The sequence below is a fragment of the Jaculus jaculus genome, chromosome 10 (genome assembly GCF_020740685.1).
Source record: "Jaculus jaculus isolate mJacJac1 chromosome 10, mJacJac1.mat.Y.cur, whole genome shotgun sequence".
In the NCBI taxonomy this organism is placed as follows: Eukaryota; Metazoa; Chordata; class Mammalia; order Rodentia; family Dipodidae; genus Jaculus; species Jaculus jaculus.
This window is the reverse complement of record NC_059111.1, coordinates 100,314,306-100,333,676: the sequence shown is the minus strand read 5'-3', so window position 1 is coordinate 100,333,676 and position 19,371 is coordinate 100,314,306. Positions and strand designations below refer to the sequence as shown.

At 41.8% G+C, this 19,371-nt stretch overlaps 1 protein-coding gene across 6 annotated transcripts in view; it reads right to left on the bottom strand.

Moving 5' to 3' along the window:
- The window catches only part of Ubn2 (ubinuclein 2), a 108,516-nt gene that overhangs the window by 40,192 nt on the left and 48,953 nt on the right, over nt 1-19,371 (bottom strand). For 5 of the 6 annotated variants that reach the window (XM_045159943.1, XM_045159946.1, XM_045159944.1 and 2 more), the window contains exons 9-14: nt 15,851-15,969; nt 14,718-14,831; nt 13,404-13,547; nt 12,329-12,379; nt 11,107-11,149; nt 8,786-10,330 (exon numbers count right to left, since the gene is read on the bottom strand). In XM_045159943.1, the coding sequence (XP_045015878.1) occupies nt 8,786-10,330; nt 11,107-11,149; nt 12,329-12,379; nt 13,404-13,547; nt 14,718-14,831; nt 15,851-15,969 (2,016 nt within the window). Of the gene's footprint in view, nt 1-2,722; nt 2,828-8,785; nt 10,331-11,106; nt 11,150-12,328; nt 12,380-13,403; nt 13,548-14,717; nt 14,832-15,850; nt 15,970-19,371 lie in introns of those variants that run through there. The other variant, XM_045159945.1, reaches the window with a different exon arrangement.

The window sequence follows — 19,371 nt, the reverse complement described above, 5'->3', positions numbered from 1 at the left end:
TAGTGGGTAAGGCACTTGCTTGCGAAGCCAAAGGACCCAGGTTCGATTCCCCACTATCCACATAAGCCAGATGCACAAGGTGGTACATGCATTTGGAGTTCATCTGCAGCAGCTAGAAGCCCTGGTATGCTAATTTTCTCTCTATCTGCTTCTCTTCCTTACAAAAAAAAAAAAAAAAAAGACAAACTGTCGTGGAGGGAGATCTTGAAAAAAAAGAGATGAAAAGATAAATCAGAGCAAGCCCCAAAATTAAGTACCTTGAGTATTACCAGAAAAATTTTGCCATAACTGGAGCTGGAGAGATGGCCCAGTGGTAAAGGCACTTGCCTGCAAAGCCTAAGGACCTGAGTTCGATCCCCCAGTACCCATGTAAAGCCACATGCACAAGGTGGCATGTGTCTGGAGTGCTCTCCAGTGGATAGAGGCCCTGGTACACCCAGTCTCTCTATTTGCATTTTTCTCTCTCAAATAAATAAACATTTTTAAAAAGGTTAAATGCCATTTTACACTTTCTAAGAATTTCTATATCCACTTTTGTTCATGAATCTAAATTAAAACACCAGGTAATTTAAATGTTCATGGCTATTTATAAATTTCACTAAGAGATGGATCTTTCAAAAGTGGAGAATCCTGGTGTTTGAAACTTTGGAAGCACAGAGAAGAAGAAAGTATGAACCTGAAGTAGGTACAAAGCTCAGAACAATGCCCCACCATCAGAATGCCTTGCCCAGTATCTGCATGTCACTCTCAGGGGCAAACATGAAGGAAAGCTTTGCTTATCCCAGGGCAAGCATTACAGAATTTTACAGTCACACGTTCTTCTGGTCAGTGTGTCTGTCTTCCCTTCTGTAAAGCACCCAGAGTAAGCTTTTGAAGTATAATCAAACGACACCACTCTCCTGGTTAAGACCATCCTGCAACAGCTTGCTACTGCACACAAGTTAACCCCCAAAGCCCTTCTGGCCCACCAGGCACTTGATGCAGTGCTGGTCTCTCTGTACCATCCAGTCATGCAAGTTTTTATCTCAGACTCTTTGTACTGCAGTTTCCAGTCACCTATCCACATGACTGTCTCTTGTTCTTATACCCCTTAGCTCAAATATTACTTTCTCTCAGAGGCCTTTTCCTTTCCCTTATGGATGTTAGCAGCAATCAATCTTTTGTCATAGCATTTTTCCATGTACGTTAAAGCTTATGTCTTCCTCCCTAGAATATGTGCTCCATGAAAGCAGGCATACTGAGTTTGCTGTCTACCCTGGTAACCCAGCACTTAGAAGAGAACCTGGCACATAGTACACAGTTGGGTTTCAGAACTTCAGGAAAGTGAAGGGCAAGAAAGAAGTGGGAATTCTTAGGTGGAAGTTATTAAATAGAAAGCAAGCAGAGCTAATAATGTGGACCTAGAAAGATTTGAATTTCATCTTTGATCCAGGAGTCGTACAAGTGAGTAGATACTGCAGCAGAAGGCTTCAGAGCCAATAGGAATCTGCCACAAGGTAGGTAAGACCTTAAGGAATGCTATGTTCATATAACAGAAACCTTAGGCTTACAATGGGTAGAGATGACCTTATTCAACAATTGACTTTTCTCAGGTTAGAAAAGACAAAGAAACACAGACCAGATATAAAGGCAGGGACTTTAGGGTCTCTATTATGAGACCATCTGAGAGAGGAAGAATACCAGGAGGAAATAATCACTTCTCAGAAACACAAATTAGCCATGTAGTTTTCTTGCTTACAAAGCAATTAATTGTTAGACAGTGAATGGGTTCTTTGGAGGTGGGTGGTATTAAATATAAGAAGGTCTGGTAGAGAGATTCTGGAGATGTCAAAGATGAGAAAGGATAAAGGAAGATTTCAAAGACAATGAAGCAAGGGAAAAAAGCAATTTTTTTTAAACTGCAAGACACCCCACTAAGTATCTTGAGAAAGGAGCTTGAGCCACAGCTATGATACTTAGTTTGAGACAATACTTATGCCTTCATGGGTTTAACCAAAAATTGCGATTGTGCTTTCAGCACAATAGGGCAGCTGTAAGAGAACTATATCTTTAATTTTTCATACAAAGTCAAAAGCTAATAGTGCCAAAAACTGATAAAATTAAGTTTTCCATGCATTATTCTTATTTAAAATATACCACAGAAAAAGCTCATAGTTACAATGGTCAGTGACAGTTGAGCACAGTACTACATATCTATAATTCCAGCATACAGGAGGTGGAAACAGTAGGATCAGGAGTTCAAGGACAGCCTGGAATACTAGAGACCCTGTCTCAATAAAAGCAAAACAAAACAAACAAAACATTGGCATCAGGAAAGAGGATTATGGGTTAGGAAACTGTCATTTCTGGCAGAATCCTCCATTTATTTTTTGATCAAATTAAAAAAAATTTTTTTTTTTTGAGGCAGGGTCTCACTCTAGCTCAGGCTGACCTGGAACTCACTCTGTAGGCCAGGCCTCAAACTCAGTGATCCTCCAACCTCAGCCTCCCAAGTGCTGGGATTAAAGGTGTGCGCCATCATGCCCGGCTTCAAATTAGTTAATTTTGAAAATAATCAACTTTTTTTGTAAATACAAATGAAGACTAATTCCTAGACCTTACTTACTGAACCATAATTCAAACACTTAACACATAACCCCCAATATCAACGTATTAGTGTTTTGTTATTTACCTCTCTCCCTCTGTCTCTGTCTGTCTCCTTTGAGACAAGGTCTCATTTATGTTGCCTAGGCTGGTCTCGAACTTCTGGGCAAGTGATCCTTCTGCCTCAGCCTCCGAAGTAGTTGAGCTATGTATGGGTGAATGACACCCTACTCAGCTTTGTTTTCTTATTTATGATGAAAGAAAATTACACAGATAAAACATCAATTAATCTAAGATTTCAACCAATGAAGTACCAGTTAACTGAATTTGTTCTGTATTAAAATTCATTCTGAAACTTACTCAAGTGGAAGAATGGTGATTTGGGTATTAAATGTGTACTGAATAAAAATGGTTACACTGTATTGAACTGCAGGAAACCTCAACTAAGGGGAAAATCCTTTTATTTGGTGTTTCTATTGCACAAAATCAGAAGGCAATATAAACTTACAGCATTTCCTTAGACAACAACATAAGTCACGTTCTCTAAAAATGTTTAAAAACCCAAATTTGTACATTATAAACTGTTATATTTGTACAGCTGATTATGAAGGATGGTATTATATAAGAGAGTGTCTTGAAAATAGTATTAAAAAAAACCTATAGATTAAAAAAAAAGTTGGGGGGGCTAGAGAGATGGCTTAGCATTTAAGGCACTTGACTATGAAGCCCAAGGACCCAGGTTCAATTCCCCAGAACCCGTATTAGTCAGATGCAAGGTGGCCTATGTGTCTGGAGTTCATTTGCCCTTGCTAGAGGCTCTGGCACACCCATTCTCTCTCTCAAATAAAATATTTTCTTGAAAACGTGTTAGGGATAAGAAATTTTTACTTTCTTGTCTAAATTTGCTTCCAGTGACTATTCCAGGAGGGGAAAATGTTAAAGTAACCAATGTTAACAACAAATCTGAGAAAGTCTCAAATACAAACAAGACAGAGATGAAAATAATAAAGGATGATGGAGAAGACAGAAGGATGAGCTATATCAATAAGGAGTTCTCAAGTCAGGGGAGGCAGAGCATACTTATAATTTCAGCACTTGGGAGGTGAGGCAGGAGGACTGCTATAAGTCTGAAGCAGGTCTGGGCTACAAAATGAGACCTTGTCGCAAAAACAAACAAAAAACACAATTCTCAAAACAACCTGGGACAAGATCTGGGGAAATGACTCAGTGATTAAAAGTGCTTATTTGCCAACACTGATGAACCAGGTTTGATTCCCCAGTACCCATGTGAAAAATAAGATGCACAGAGTGGTGGAGGCATCTGGAATTAGTGTGCAGTGGCAGGAGGCCCTGGTGTGCCCATTTTCTGTCTCTCTGCTTGCAAATGAATAAAAATACTAAAAAGAAAAACTAAGATAAGACCTTATTATGTTCTAAGTACAAAGCTGGTGAAAATCTGGCAAACCTACCACTTAAGTATAAATATATTTATAAAAACAGGAAGGGGCAGGAGAGATGGCTCAGCAGTTAAGGCACTTGCCTGCAAAGCCTAAGGACCCAGGTTAAATTCCCCAGGACCCACAAAAGCCAGAGGCACAAGGTGGTGCATGCGTCTGGAGTTTGTTTGCAGTAGCTAGAGGTTCTGGCATGCCCAGTCTATGCCTCTGTCTCTCTCATTCTCAACAGACAAATATTCCTTTTTTAAAAAAGAAATGATCAACTGTGCAAAAGCTGAGGTAAGGGCTGGAGAGATGGCTTAGTGGCTAAAGCATTTACCAGCAAAGCCAAAGGACTCAGGTTCAATTTACCAGGTCCCACATAAGCCAGATGTACAAGGGGGTGCATGTATCTAAGAGTTCATTTGCAGTGCCTAGAGGCCCTGGTGTGCCCATTTTCTCTCTCTCACACTATCTGCCTCTTTTTCTCTTGTTTTCAAATAAATAATAATAATAAAAATAAATACATAAGAGCTGAGGTACAATAAGAAACAAATATACTGGAGAGATGGCTCAGCAGTTAAGGCACTTGCCTGTGAAGCCCATATAAAGCTGGATGCACAAAGTAGTGCATGCATCTGGAGTTCCTTTGCAGTGACTACAGGCCCTGGCATGCCCATTTTTCTCTCTGTCCTTGCTTGCAAATACCCCCCCAATATATATATATATATATTTTGTTGTTGTTGTTTTTCCAAGGTAGAATCTCACTCTAGCCCAGGCAGATCTGGAATTCATATGTAGTCTCAGGGTGGCCTTGAACTCATACTGATCCTCCTACCTCTGCCTCCTGAGTACTGGGATTAAAGGTATGTGCCACCACACCCAGCTTTTTTTTTTTTCTGAAGTAACATTTGGGGATGGGGATATGGCTTAGTGACTAAGGTGCTTGTCTGCAAAACCTAATGATCTGAGTTCAACTCCAAGTGCCTACATAAAGCCAGATGTGCAACGGGGTGCGCATATTTGGAGTTCATTTGCAGTGGCTAGAAGCCCTGGTGCACCTGTGTCTCCCTGCTTGCAAATAAATAAAAGTATAAAAGATTGGTCTGGAGAGATGACTTAGAAGTTAATGCACTTGCCTGCAAAGCCAAAGGACCAAGGACCCATGTAAGCCAGATGTACAAGGTGGCACATGCATTTGGAATTCATTTGTAGCAGTCAGAAGCCCTGGCATGCCCATTCTCTGCCTCCCTCTCTCTAATAAATAAATATACCCAAAACCAAAAAGTAACATTTGTATTCTCTTCTTGCAAAGATTCCTGACTGAAACATTCTAGGGTAATTTAGAGGTAAGTTTTAACTAAAAATTCATGAATTGGGAAACTGTGGTATAAAAAGCCTAACAACAATGAGGTGAAAAATTTATACATTGAATAACTAACAAATTAATGCTAAAATAAAAACTTCGGCTGGGCATGGTGGCACATGCCCTCAATTCCAGCACTTGGAAGGCAGAGGTAGGTGGATCACCCTGAGACTACATAGTGAATTCCAGGTCAGCCTGAGCTACAGTGAAACCCTACCTGGAAAAAAAAAAAGGCAACCAACCAATCAAACAAACAAAATATATATGTGTGTATATACATATTCTCTCTCTTAAAAAAAAAAGAAAAAGAAAAAAGGGCTGGAGAGATGGCTTAGCACTTGCCTATGAAGCCTAAGGACCCATGTTCGACTCTCCAGATCCTATGTAAGCCAGATGCGTAAAGGTGAGGCAAGCACAAGATCGCAGATGCCCATTAGGTGGCATATCTGGACTGCGACTGCAGTGGCTGAGGCCCTGGTGCACCAATTCATTCTCTCTCTCTCTAAAAATAAAAAATAAAAAATTGGAGCAGATCATGGGTCACATGCCTTTAATCCTAGCACTTGGAAGGCACAGGTAGGAAGATCAGCATGATTTTGAGGGCACACTGTGACTCCATAGGGAATTCCAGGTCAGCTTGGGGCTAGAGTAAGACTCTAACTTAAAAACAAAACAAAAAAATAATAATTTGGAGACCACGGCCTAGAAAGATGGCTTAGAGGTTAAAATTGCTTGCTTGCAAAGCCTGAAAGCCTAGGTTTATTAATTCCCCAGTACCCATGTAAAGCCAGATGCACAATGTGGTACATGCATCTGGAGTCTGTTTGCAGTGGCAAGAGGCCCTGGTGTGCCCATACTTACTCTCTTTCTGCCTCTTTCTCTTTCAAACAAATAAATAAAAAATAACAATAAAAAAATTTTGGGTCAAGAATGGCAACACATACACTTGGGAAGCAGAGGTAGGAGGATCGCTATAAGTTCATGGCCAACCTGGATCTACACAGCAAGTTTCAGGTCAGCCTGGGCTACAGTAAGACCTTAGTTCCACCCCTACACACATACAAAAAGGCCAGGCATGGTGGCTCACACCTTTAATCCCACCACTTAGAAAGCCAAAGTAGAAGGATCACCATGAGTTTGAGCCTCCTAAGGCTACATAGTGAATTTCAGGTCAGCCTGGGTTATAGTGAGACCATACTTTGAAAACCCAAAAACCCAAAAGGCAACCCCACATCTTTTTTTTTTTTGAAGGTAAAATGACTAAAGAAAAACATAAAAATTATAAATTTGATTAAATTTTAAAAAAAAGCTGGCAAAGAAAAGGAAGAGACAAGTGGAAGTATATTCAAATCCAGAGCCAGGAGTGGTGGCACATGACTTTAATCCCAGCACTCAGGATGAGGTAGCAAGATCACTGTAAATTCAAGGTCACCCTGAGACTACAGAGTGAATTCCAGGTCAGCCTGGGCTAGAGCAAGATCCTACACCCCCCAAAAAAACCCAAAAAACTAACTAAATAAAATAAAAATAAAAGATAAATAAAATAAAACCTGAATTATTATTGCTTTTGTTCTTGACTAAGATTCAAGAGATAGAGCTGTTTGGGTTTTTTGTTTCTTTTTCGTTTTTTTTTCTTTCTGCAGCTGACCCAGGCTGATCTGGAATTCACTATGTTCTTTCAGCATGGCCTTGAACTCATAGTAATCCTACCTCTACCTCGCAAGTGCTGGGATCTTTTTTTTTTGGTTTTTCAAGGTAAGGTTTCACTCTAGCCCAGGCTGACCTGGAATTCACTATGGAGTCTCAGGGTGGCCTCGAACTCAGTGATCCTCCTACCTCTGCCTCTCAAGTGCTGGGATTAAAGGCGTGTGCCACCACGCCTGGCAGGTGCTGGGATTTTTGATGTATGCCACCATGCATGTCTTTTTTTTTTTCCTGAGACAGTCTCATGTAACCCAGGTTGGCTCTGAACTTGCTGTATGTTAAGGATGACCTTGAACTCCTGATACTCCTGTCTTCACCATACAAGTGCTGGGACTCCATGTGTGGCCAAGAAATAATTATAAAGATGCATTTCAGCTACAGTTTTCAAAAATAACATTAAGGTGAACATGTTACTTTTTTTAATCCCCGCCCCCCCTTGGGCAGTACTAGGGATTGAATCCAGAGCATCACATCACTCTACCACTGAGCTAACATTCCCTAGTATTTATTTTAAATATTTTGTGTATGGGGGGGGGATGGAAGACAAGAGAATGGGAATGCCAGAGCCTCTCACTACTGAAAATGAGCTGCAGATACATGCATTGTCACAGGTACTGAGAAATGAACTTGGGCCCTTAGGCTGCCCAGGCAAGCTCCTTAACCACTATGCCAACACTCTAGACCTCTTGTTCTGAGGTAGGGTTTTGCTGTAGCTCAGGCTGACCTGGAATTCACTACATAGTGTCAGGGTGGCTCTGAACACACAGCAATGTTCCTACCTCTGCCTGGGATTAAAATTGTGTGCCATAACACCTAGCCCTAGTAGTATTTTTTTTCTTTTTATTGACAACCTCTATGCATATAGAAAATGTATCTTGATATTAGTCCCTACCACCACCGTCCCTGTTCCACCTCAACTTATTCTTCCCCCTCCACTGAATTCTTTATTTTTCTAACTAGTTATCAATTTTTGCCCATGTGCATGCATGTTCAAATATGTTGATTGTGGTGCATGTGTGGGCGACAGCATGAATGTGGAGGTCAAAGGATAACTCCAGTGCTGGCCCCTGCCATCCACTTTGTTTGAGGTATGGCCTCTCGCCGCCCACCACAGCATTCATGGGCCTAGGTGGCCCTTGAGCTTCAGGGGAGGTTCTTCTGTCTCTGGTGCCCTTCTCATCACAGATGCTCTGAGATCACAGACACTGAATATATAGTACCTAGCTTTATATGGGTTCTGAAGACCTAAACTCAGATGCTCATACTTGCATGGCAAGTGTTTTATCTCCTGAGCCAGTTCCCCAGCCCTTTTTCTTTTGCTCAGTAAGAGTCTATTATGCAGCCCAAACTAGCTTAGAACTTTCTATATAGTCCACAATGGCTTTGAATTTGAGATCCTCCTGCCTTGGCCTCCTGAGTGCTAGGATGACAGGTGTGCAACATCACACCTAAACCAACACGTAAACTTTGTTTAAAAAAAAAAAAAAAAAAAAAAAACAACTTCCAACAAAAACCTTATCTGCAAGTGTGCCCATCACTATATGATGCCAATGTTAGAAACACTGGCATGGCCCTAGCTGTTATCAACTTTCTATAAGATGCATATTGTCTATCTTATTTGTAAGTCCATTAAGGTCACTCACAGAAAGAGTATATAATCTTACATTAATCACATGAACGTCCAGAACATACATACCTGCACACTGGCTGTTACCACTGAAGACCCTGAGGCAGAGGATGGTCTATGTGGAGTAGACAACGGTTTAGTAGCACCCTGTGTTCCACTTCCTGTTCCCCCAGATAGACTAGTCCTATTAGCTCCACTTGAGTTAAGGTTGCTACCTCTGCTGGCAGGTACATTCATTGCAATTCCACTCAAGCTGTTCTTCCCAACAGTTCCAGTGGATGACGAGTTTGTTAGCTTTGAAGGGGTCTGAAGAGGTTTTGTAGATGGAAGGCCTGAAGGACGATTTGAGGACAACAAATTCAAGGTGGGAGACTGTCTGCTGATGTTCATTCCACTGGGCTGTTTATGGACTTGGTTGTTACTGGTGGAGTGGCTACTCTGGGCTACTAGTGCATTTGGACTGGAAGAACTTGGGCATACAGTAGGCTTGGGAGCTTGGTTGGATTTAGAAATAAGTTTACTTGATACTGAAGGCTTAGTAGACAGAGGGGGTTTGGGTGAGGCAGAAGACTTAGGTGAGGGCAAAGGTTTGGGAGATGTAGCAGGTTTGGGAGAAGCGGCAAGTTTTGGGGATGCAGCCATTGAGAAGGGGGACTTGAAACCCTGGGTGGGGATTTGTGACACCATAGCCTTGGCTAAATAGTTACTGGAGGTAGTGGTGCTCGGTGCTGTCCTAGAAACCATGGGGTGGGGCCCCTGAGAGCCACTGCCAGGGGAGGGGGTAGACAGAGGGAGGCGATACATCAGGGGCTTCTCTGAAGTCTTGAGTAGTGGGGATGAACAGGAGAGCTGGGGATTGTTACTTAATTTCACCACTGGGTTGGTCTGAGATTTACTAATGGTTGCTTGCAATGGAGTCACATAGTTCTGCTGGACAGCTGAATGCTGGTGCACCTTTGTTACTTGTGTTAACGAAGCAGCATCTTGGGCCTCGGATGTTCCCAGGGAATGAGAGGAGGCAGCAACCTGGGCTTGGGAAGAGGAGCCATGAGTCTGTGAAGAGGAAGAAGCATGTATCTGGCTTGACCTTTGCAGTCCTTGTTGAAGTAGCCTAGCTGGCAAAGGTTCTAAGGAAACTTTAGGGTTCTGAATTGAAGAACCAGCAATAAGGCCTGAAGAAATGCCAGTATGAGCTAAATCCTGGGGTTTCTTTGGTACTGGCCCTGTGTGACCAGCAATAAGACTTGATGAGTGTGCAGTCTGCGTAGAATCTAATTTTTTGGAAGCAGCCAGTGGCAACTTACTCATGATACTTGCTAACTTTTCTTCTCTCAGTCCTGCACGAGGTTTGGTGGTTGGCACGCTTATCCTTGAACCAATTGCAGGGCCCTTGCTCCCATTGTTGATGGCAGCTAAAGCTTCGGAAACAAGATCCAGTGAAGAAGGGGGGAAAGAAAGGTCTTCATCCAGCGAGTCATCAAGACAGATGGTTTCTTGGGCTGGTGTGCTGCTGGCGCTGACAGAGGAAACACTGGGTGTGCTGCAGCTCACGGAAGGAGCCACAGAAGACACCACGGACGCAGAGGCTTTCTGGTCCTTTTTTGGACTATATTCCTAGTGGAAGCAGGATTGTTGGAAAAAAAAAAATACAGAGTTAATTAATAAATGTCAAATCCAGCTTTTAAAGGACTGATACTAATTTTTTTTAAACTAGGAATGCAAAAGAGAACAGAACTCTACTAAACTCTGTCTGAAAAAGACAGTGTACATATTGCACTGCCACACCTTAGTAGGTCAGGGTGCAACAATAGCTAAAATGAGGCTGAGGACTATGTCTGTGTCAATGACATTACATTCCAGCTTCATCCATCCAGATTTCTGTTCTCCTGGTCCTCAGGAAGAACTCTGCCTTTTTTCCTCCTTCTTCTTTTTTTTTAGGGATTCTCCAATCTCTAGCCTCTACTATACCTCCTACCACTGGGGATTTAGGCATGTGAAGCCATGTCTAGAAATAATATTTGTTTTGTTTTATCTAGTATTATTCTTTTTCTCTCACGCTGGAGTCTCACTCTAGCCCGGGCTGACCTGGCACTCTCAAGTCCCCGTCTGATCACAAACTCACAACGATCCTCCTAACTGCTGGGATTAAAGGAGTGTACCACCAGACCTGGCTTTATCTAGTTTTTCTAATTAATATCAGGCTTTCCAATTTTATTGATACATGCAAATTCCCACTAATCCACAAAAATTCTAGGACTTTTTACAAAGTTGAAAATAACCAAATTAGGGTATGCTACTCTTTCATCTTTTCTAATTACCATATACCAATCTTAAGATTGTATCTCGACTCTCACCAGTTATAACTGACTACAGATTTCACAGATTCTTACCTTGACTTTGGGTTTGGGTGCAGGAATCACCTTTTTCTTTGCCCTAAGAAAAAAGGTTAAAATAGAGGCCATTACAGGAGCAGTAATATCACTCAATAGAAAATTATATACCATCTTACTTACGTGAACTAATTCTATTTAAAAAGCTGTTCTTGGCTTGGGCGTGTATAATGTGGTGTGTGTGCACACACATGCTAGCTGCACTTATGTGGGCTCGGGTGGCACCCCATGAGCTTGCTGGTGGCAGGACACAGGCAGCGTGCAGCGGCTAGAGCGGAACCGCGAGCGTTCTGCCCTACTGTTCTTCCACTCTTGGGTGGGAGCCTCTCACTGATCCAGGAGCTTACCAGAGTTTTTCGTTGGTGCTGTGTTTTGTATTTTCCTGTGAGTTACAGTGATTCACAGATCTCTGCTTCCTTATGGGATGGGAGTTAAAGGTGTGAATGGCTATTTATGTAGGAATTAAGCTTCGAACTGGGGTCCTTAGACTTCACAGGCAAGCACTTAACCGCTAAGCCATCTCTCCAGCCCCTCTCTTCTTTTTAAATATTTTTTATAAAGTATATATGTACAAATATGTACATTCAGCAATTTTTTCCCCCGAGGTAGGATCACACTATAGCCTAGGTTGACCTGGCACACACTCTGTAGTCCCAGGCTGGCCTCAAACTCACAGCAATCTTCCTACCTTTGTCTCCTAAGTGCTGGGATTAAAGGTGGGTGCCTGGCTTCAAACAACATTTAATAAATGATAAACTGTAAAGAGAGTGCGAGAGAAAGAGAAAGAGAGAAAATGGGTGTACCAGGGCCTCCTGCCACTGCAAACACCACTTCATGCATCTGGCATTATGTGGATACTGGGGAATAAAACCTGGACCATTAGGCTTTGCAAGCAAGTGCCTGCATCACCTGAGGCATCTCTCTTGCCTGATATTTTTGTTTACTAGAACCATAATATTGGACTGGAGAGATGGCTTAGCGTTTAAAGGCGCTTGCCTGTTAAGCCTCAGGATCCATGCTCCACTCCGGTGTCCACATAAGCCAGATGCACAAGGTGACACAAGCTCAAGGTCACACATGCGCACAAGGTGGCACATGTATCTGGAATTCATTTGCAGCAGCTACAGGCTATTCTCTCACCCTTTTCATGAAAGAAAAAAAAAGTTAAAGACATAACATGAACACAAATAAATGAAGAAATTCAGAGTCTGCATTTACTTACGGAGCAGAAGTAAGATGATTATGTACACTCCGGCTTTCCTTAAAAAGCATTCTGGAAAATAGAGAAAGACAGTACAATTATTTATTATTTTAGATTTTCAAGGTATGTTCTTGTCCTATCCCAGACTAACCCAGAATTCACTATGTAGTTTCAGGCTTGTCTCAAACTCACAGTGATCCTTCTACCTCTGCCTCCCAAGTCCTGGGATTAAAGACATGAGCCACGACACCCAACCAAGAATTATTTTTTATAGCAGGTAACAACATATTGCTTCTTTTTCAAAACTCAATTCACTTTTGGTGTATTGATGCATGTATGTTTATATATGTAAGTGTGGGCATGCATGTGTCATGATATATATGAAGGTCAAAGGACAACTTTTAGTTCAGTCCTTGGCTTCCACTTGCAATGAGGTAAGGTGTCACTTTGGCCCAGGCTGACCTGGAACCCATTCTGTAGTCCCAGGCTGGCTTCAAATTTATAGAGATTCTCATATCACTGTCTCCCTGGAGCTGGGCTAAACGGTGTGAGCCTCTGCACCTGGCTCCTCATCTTCTTTCCTTTCCCGTTCCCTTCCTTCCTCTGTCTCCCTCCCTCCCTTTCCTTTCCTTCTTTTCTCCCCTCGCCTCCCCTCCCCAACTCCCCTCTCTTTCTTTCTGTTTTTGTTTTTTGTTTTTTGAGGTAGGGTCCTACTTTAACCCAGGCTGACCTGGAATTCACTATGTAGTCTCACAGCGATCTCAGGGATTAAAGGCGTGCACCACCATACTTGGCTCTCCATTTATTTTATTTTATATTATTATTATTGGTTTTTAGAGGTAGGGTCTTACTCTAGCTCAGGCTGACCTCGAACTCAAGGTGATCTTCCTACCTCTGCCTCTCAAGGCGTGTGCCACCATGCCTGGTCTTTTTCTTTATCCACAACATTAATGTCTTGTGTTTTAAATGCTGATAATCTGAGATACTGAATAGATTGAACATACCAAGTTCCTAGCAAAATCAAAGTCATATGTATTTGTGTGCACATACCAGTAATAATAAAGTACAGCAGAATCCAGTAAATCAAATTTCTTACCTTGCCTGCATCCAGCCCTTAGGCCACAATGGCTTCACCTCTGTCTCCATGAAGGATTTAAGATAATCTTCAGCGGACTGGCTTTTATTTGGCTCTAACTCATAGCATCCCAACTTGATCTCAACAAGGTTACATAATAAAGTTCTAAACAGATAAAAAAAAAAATACACTGATACATATATATGACTGTAAAATGGTAAAACTATATTTGAAACAAATTTTAAAAAGCATATAAATCAGACAATAATAATACAGCATGTTAAAGAATTCAGACACTGAATACATAATTTCTAACATTTATCATTCATTGTGCTACAGTCAAACTGAACACAAGACAATTTCCTCTGACACTTTTAATTAAGTGAACAAAGACTGAAGGAGTATTTTTCTACCTAGCATATAGAAACAGTGGTAAGAAAGATGGTTGATTTATACAAGTATGTCGAGTGCTTCATCTCCTGAAACCAGTATGGCTTAATTCATAATAAGAGAAGGTTATGAAAAGTGGCATATGGAAAGTGCAGATATTCAGAGGAGATTAGGACCAGGTTAATATTCTGTTTTTTGTGTGAGGTAGAGTCACACTGGCCCAAGCTGGCTTGACACTCACACTCTACTCCCAGCTGCTCTCGAATTCACGGTAACCCTCCTTCTGCCACCACTCCCAGCTTCAAATATATATGTCCTCCTCCCATCCCCCCAAGGTAGGGTCTCTCTCTAGCCCAAGCTGACCTGGAATTCACTATGTAGTCTCAAGGTGGGCTCGAACTCATGGCGATCCTCCTACCTCTGCCTCCCAAGTACTGGGATTAAAACCATGTGCTACCATACCCAGCCCAGATTAATAATCTTTTTTTTTTTTTTTTTTTTTTTTGGATAAGCTCTTGTTTTGTTTTATTTTTGTTTTTTTGAGGTAGGGTTTCACTCTAGCTCAGACTGACCTGGAATTCACTCTGTAATCTCAGGGTGGCCTTGAACTCACAGTGAACTTCCTACCTCTGCTGCCCAAGTGCCAGGAATAAAGACATGCGCCACCATGCTAGCTCATCATTCTTTTGAATAAAGTTTCCTACACTAATTTTGGTTGCTTCCATTTATTGTAGATTTTTATTTATTTATTTATTTATTTGAGAGCGATAGACAGAGAGAAAGACAGATAAGAGGGAGAGAGAGAGAATGGGCGCACCAGGGCTTCCAGCCTCTGCAAACGAACTCCAGACGTGTGCGCCCCCTTGTGCATCTGGCTAACGTGGGACCTGGGGAACCGAGCTGTATTATGTACTTGACTAAAAGAGAAGACTGATTAAATCTTACCTAATTGTGTCATCCCAATGGAATTTCTTTCTTGGGCCTATGACACGTTTACCTGGTTTTTCATCATCATCTTCTTCAGATCCATTTTTTTCTCGTTCTTCATCTGTTTGCAACCTAAGGAATGAAAAACATTTTACAAAGTTTTAACCCAACATAGTTTACCATAAAGTCCATAAATGCTTGAATTCCTTAACTGAGTAGTAACTAAAAACAAGGAAGAAACAGAGACTACACTTGGACACAATACTTTGAATGTGGAATGTGTTATAAAGTAGCTTGATAAATAAGGTCTTCAAACTGTAATAGAACGGCAAGCACATCTTTGAGATCACAAAATACTTGTGTTTAGTTTCAGCCTAATCAAGATGATCAACATGCAAAATGCTTGAATAGTTCTGGGTCTTTCTTTCTTTTTAAAAGTGACAAGTCACATCAACCTCAGGCTTCTTTAGTTTTATTATTTAGTGTGTTTATGTAGTATATGTGGATTTTCCATGCACATATGGTACACCGCCTCAGGGCTGGGGTTACAGGCATGTGTAACTACATATATGGGTGCTAGGGACCAAACATCATGTTTGTGTGGCAAGTGCTCTTACCATGGTCTCACCATGCAACCCAGGCTAGGCTACCCTAGAATTTGCAATCCTCCTGCAGGACCTCTTAACTACAGGGATTATAGGCATGTGCCATCATGCCTGCCTTGATTCCTGCGGCGGCTGCTTTTTTTTTTTTAGTATTTTTTGTTTGTTTACTGGGGAGGGAGAATGGGCACACCAGGGCCTCTAGCCACTGCAAACAAACTTCAGATGCATGTGTCATCTGGTGCACCTGGTTTTAAATGGGTATTGGGGAACTGAGCCCGGGTCCTTTGGCTTTGCAGGCAAACATCTAAACTGCTAAGCCATCTCTAGCCTGGCTCTTCTTTTGATCACATTCATACACTAAATATACAAAGACTTTTGCTTCTGATAGTAAAGCAGCTGAGTGGTAAATTACCTATCATTTAGAAAATTTTCAATTACATTTAGTAGTGTATGTGTGTTTCTACTTAAGGATAAAGACCACTTAAGACTAAGAGCTCAAAGTGATTCTCACATGCCAGGGTCAGCCCAAGCAGAAGAGGTACATACTTGGCACACTTAGCTTGACTCCGAGCCTGGCAGTCCTCCTGGTATTTGAAAAGTTGCTCTGGCATGACATTGCTAACAGCCAGTTTCAGTTTTTGCAAAGGTTCTCTTAAGCGATCATCCTGAGGGGGGAAAAGATTTAGTTTTTTAAAACACTATAAAAATTTTATTTCATAAACAGATTCTGAAAACAGGAAATTATGTATCACTTATTAGTCACAGACTTATAATGTTATCTAAATATAGACATTTCTTTTTTTTTTTTTTTTTTGTTTGTTTATTGAGATAGGGTCTCGCTCTAGTCCAGGCTAACCTGGAATGCACTATGTAGTCTCAGGCTGACCCTGAACTCACAGCAATCTTCCTACTTCAGCCTCCCCAGTGCCGGGATTAAAAAAGCATGTGCAAGCTGGGCGTGGTGGCGCACGCCTTTAATCCCAGTACTCGGGAGGCAGAGGTAGGAGGATTGCCATGAGTTCAAGGCCACCCTGAGACTACATAGTTAATTCCAGGTCAGCCTGGACTAGAATGAGACCCTACCTCGAAAAACCAAAAAAAATAAAAATAATAATAATAATAAAAGCATGTGCAACCACACCAGGCCTGGAATTTTTTTTTTTTTTTTTTTAAGTAGTGACTTTTCAAAGGTACACTGGATATCAAATTAGGATGATCCTACTTCCAAGTTCATCAAGTTAGAGTCCTAGCTTTTCCTTGCTGCCCTAGTATAATAGTAATTATTTTTTTCTAAAGTAGGGTCTAACACAGGCTATCTGGGAACTTACTCTGTAGTTTCAGGGTGGCTTAGCAGTTAAGCGCTTGCCTATGAAGTCTAAGGACCCGGTTCAAAGCTCAATTCCCCAGGACCCATATTAGCCAGATGCACAAGGAGGTGCACGCGTCTGGAGTTCGTTTGCAGTGGCTGGAGGCCCTGGCATGCCCGTTCGCTCTCTCTGTTGCTCTCAAATAAATAAATAAAAATAAAAATAAATGCTCCTATGTTTTGTTTTTAATTTTTTAATTTATTTTTATGTGGAGGAGTAAGGGAAAAAAGGGGCTCACTAGTGCCTCCTGCCACTGCAAACATACTTCAGATGCGTGTGTCACTATGCATCTGGCTTTATGTGTGTACTGGAGAATAGGCTTGAGGCTTTGCAAGCAAGTGGCTTAACTGCTGAGCCCCAGCTCTCATGTTTTGACATATATATTTTGGCTTTTCATGGTAGGCTCTCACGCTTGCTCAGGCAGACCTGGAATTCATTATGTAGTCTCAAGCTGGCCTCGAAAGCATGGTGATCCTACCTCCCAAGTGTTGGGATTAAAGGCATGTGCCACCACACCTGGCCCCTTGACCAATACATTATATGAAGATTTTATAATACAAATTATTGCACAGAGAATCAAGCCTCCATTGTTCAGAGTACTGTTTAATTTCCACGATGTTGGGAAAGCAATACGAACAGGCACAGCACTGCAGTATCAGAACACATGATCTGTGTTGGTGACTACCAACAGTATGTAGGCGTCCTGGTCTAAGTTACTGTTAGTACCTGTGACTGACGCTGCAAACAAAAATGTAAAGCAAAGCCAAGTAAGCAAGGAAACTGGGAAAGACTTTTCCTACTCTTTATTTTAGTTTATTTTTTCTTATTTTGAGAGAAAGAGAGGGAAAATGAGCATGTCAGGACCTACAGCCACTGCAAACAAACTCCAAACACATGCACCACCTTGTGCATCTGGCTAAGGTAGGTCCCGGGGAATTGAACAGGGGTTCTTTGGCTTTGCAGGCAAGCACCTTAACTGCTAAGTCATCTCTCCAGCCTTTTCCTACTCTCTTAAATTTTTCAAAAAATTATTTTAGTTATTTGAGAGAGAGAGAGAGAGAGAGAGAGAGAAAGAAAGAGAGGGAGGGAGGAAGGGAGAGAGGGAGGAAGGGAAGATGGACATGCCAGGGCCTCCAGGGCTTAATGTAGATACTAAGGAAATGAACCTGGATCCTTTGGTTTTGCAGGAAAGCGTCTTAACCTAAGCTATCTCTCCAATCCTCCTTCCCCTTCTAGAGTCAGTAAGCCCACGCTGGGCTCAAACTCACAGTGATCCTGCAATCCCTGCCTCCCAAATTCTGGGATTAAAGGCGTGTACCACCACGCCCGACCCTGGCCCCTCTTATTTTATTTACTTTAGTATTTATTTGAAAGCAGAGAGAGAGAGACAGACAGACAGACAGACAGACAGAGAATGTAAGTAAGTGACAGAGAATGGGCACACAAGGGCCTCTTGCCACTGCAAATGAACTCCAGATGCATGTGCCAGTTTGTGCCTCTAGTTTTACATAGGTACTGGAGAACTGAACCCAGGCAGTCAAACTTTGCAAGCAAGTGCCTTTAACTACTGAGCCATCTCTCCAAGCAACCCTTTTGTTTTTAATGATATTGTAACCTATGAACATACTGTAATGTGATCATAATCTCTCCCCACTGCCCTCTTTTGTTCTCCACTTCGCCCATTCACTGACCACCCTCTTCTCCAAGTAAAACCTGGAAACTCTTCTACATATGGGTTCAATATAAAAAGGAAAGCAAGGACGTTCTAATCAACATTATTTTTATCTTGTAAATAATATGTGTAATATTTTATCATAAGATATAGTTTTCTTCACTGAAACAAGTTACCCTCCTCTAGCCCCCAAAACACATACACACACACACACACCCCAGTGCTGAGAACTACAGCCAGAGACTTTGGCATGCTAAGCAAGCACTAGAACTATATCAGCTGTTCTAAAACAACAGTTTATATTTTTCAATTTTTTTTTTGGAGGTAGGGTTTCACTCGAGTACAGGCTGAACTGGAATTCCCTATGTAGTCTCAGGGTGGCCTCAAACTCACAGTGATCCTCCTATATCTGCTTCCCGAGTGCTGGGAGTGCTATCAAACCTGGTCCTATTTTTCAAGATTTTTATATATTTGCAAGCATAGAAAGACAGAAAAGGGAGAGAGAGGGAGGGAGAGAACACGAGAGCAAGCAAGCAAGGGAGCATGCCAGGACCTCCAGTCACTGTAAAAAAAAAAAAAAAAAAAAATCCCAGATGTGTGCATCTGGCTTTATGTGGATACTGAAGAATCAAACCCAGGTCCTTAGGCTTTATAGGCAAGCACCTTAATTGCTAAGCCAGCTCTCTAGCCCCTTACTATTTTTTTTAAAGAGGAACATGGGCTGGAGAGCTGGCTCAACAGTTAAGGTGCTTGCCAGCAAAGCCAAAGGACCCGGGCTTGATTCCCTAGTACTCAAATAAGCCAGATGCACAAGATGACACGTGTGTCTGGAATTTGTTTGCAGTGGCTAGAGGCCTTGGTGTACCCATTCTCTTTCCCCACCTCTCTCTGCTTGCTTTGTTCTCTCAAATAAATAAATCATTTTTTTAAATTGTTTAAAAAAGAGGAATATGGGCTGAAGAGATGGCTTAGTGGTTAAGGCATTTGCCTGCAAAGTCAAAGGACCGCGGCTTGATGCCCCAGGACCA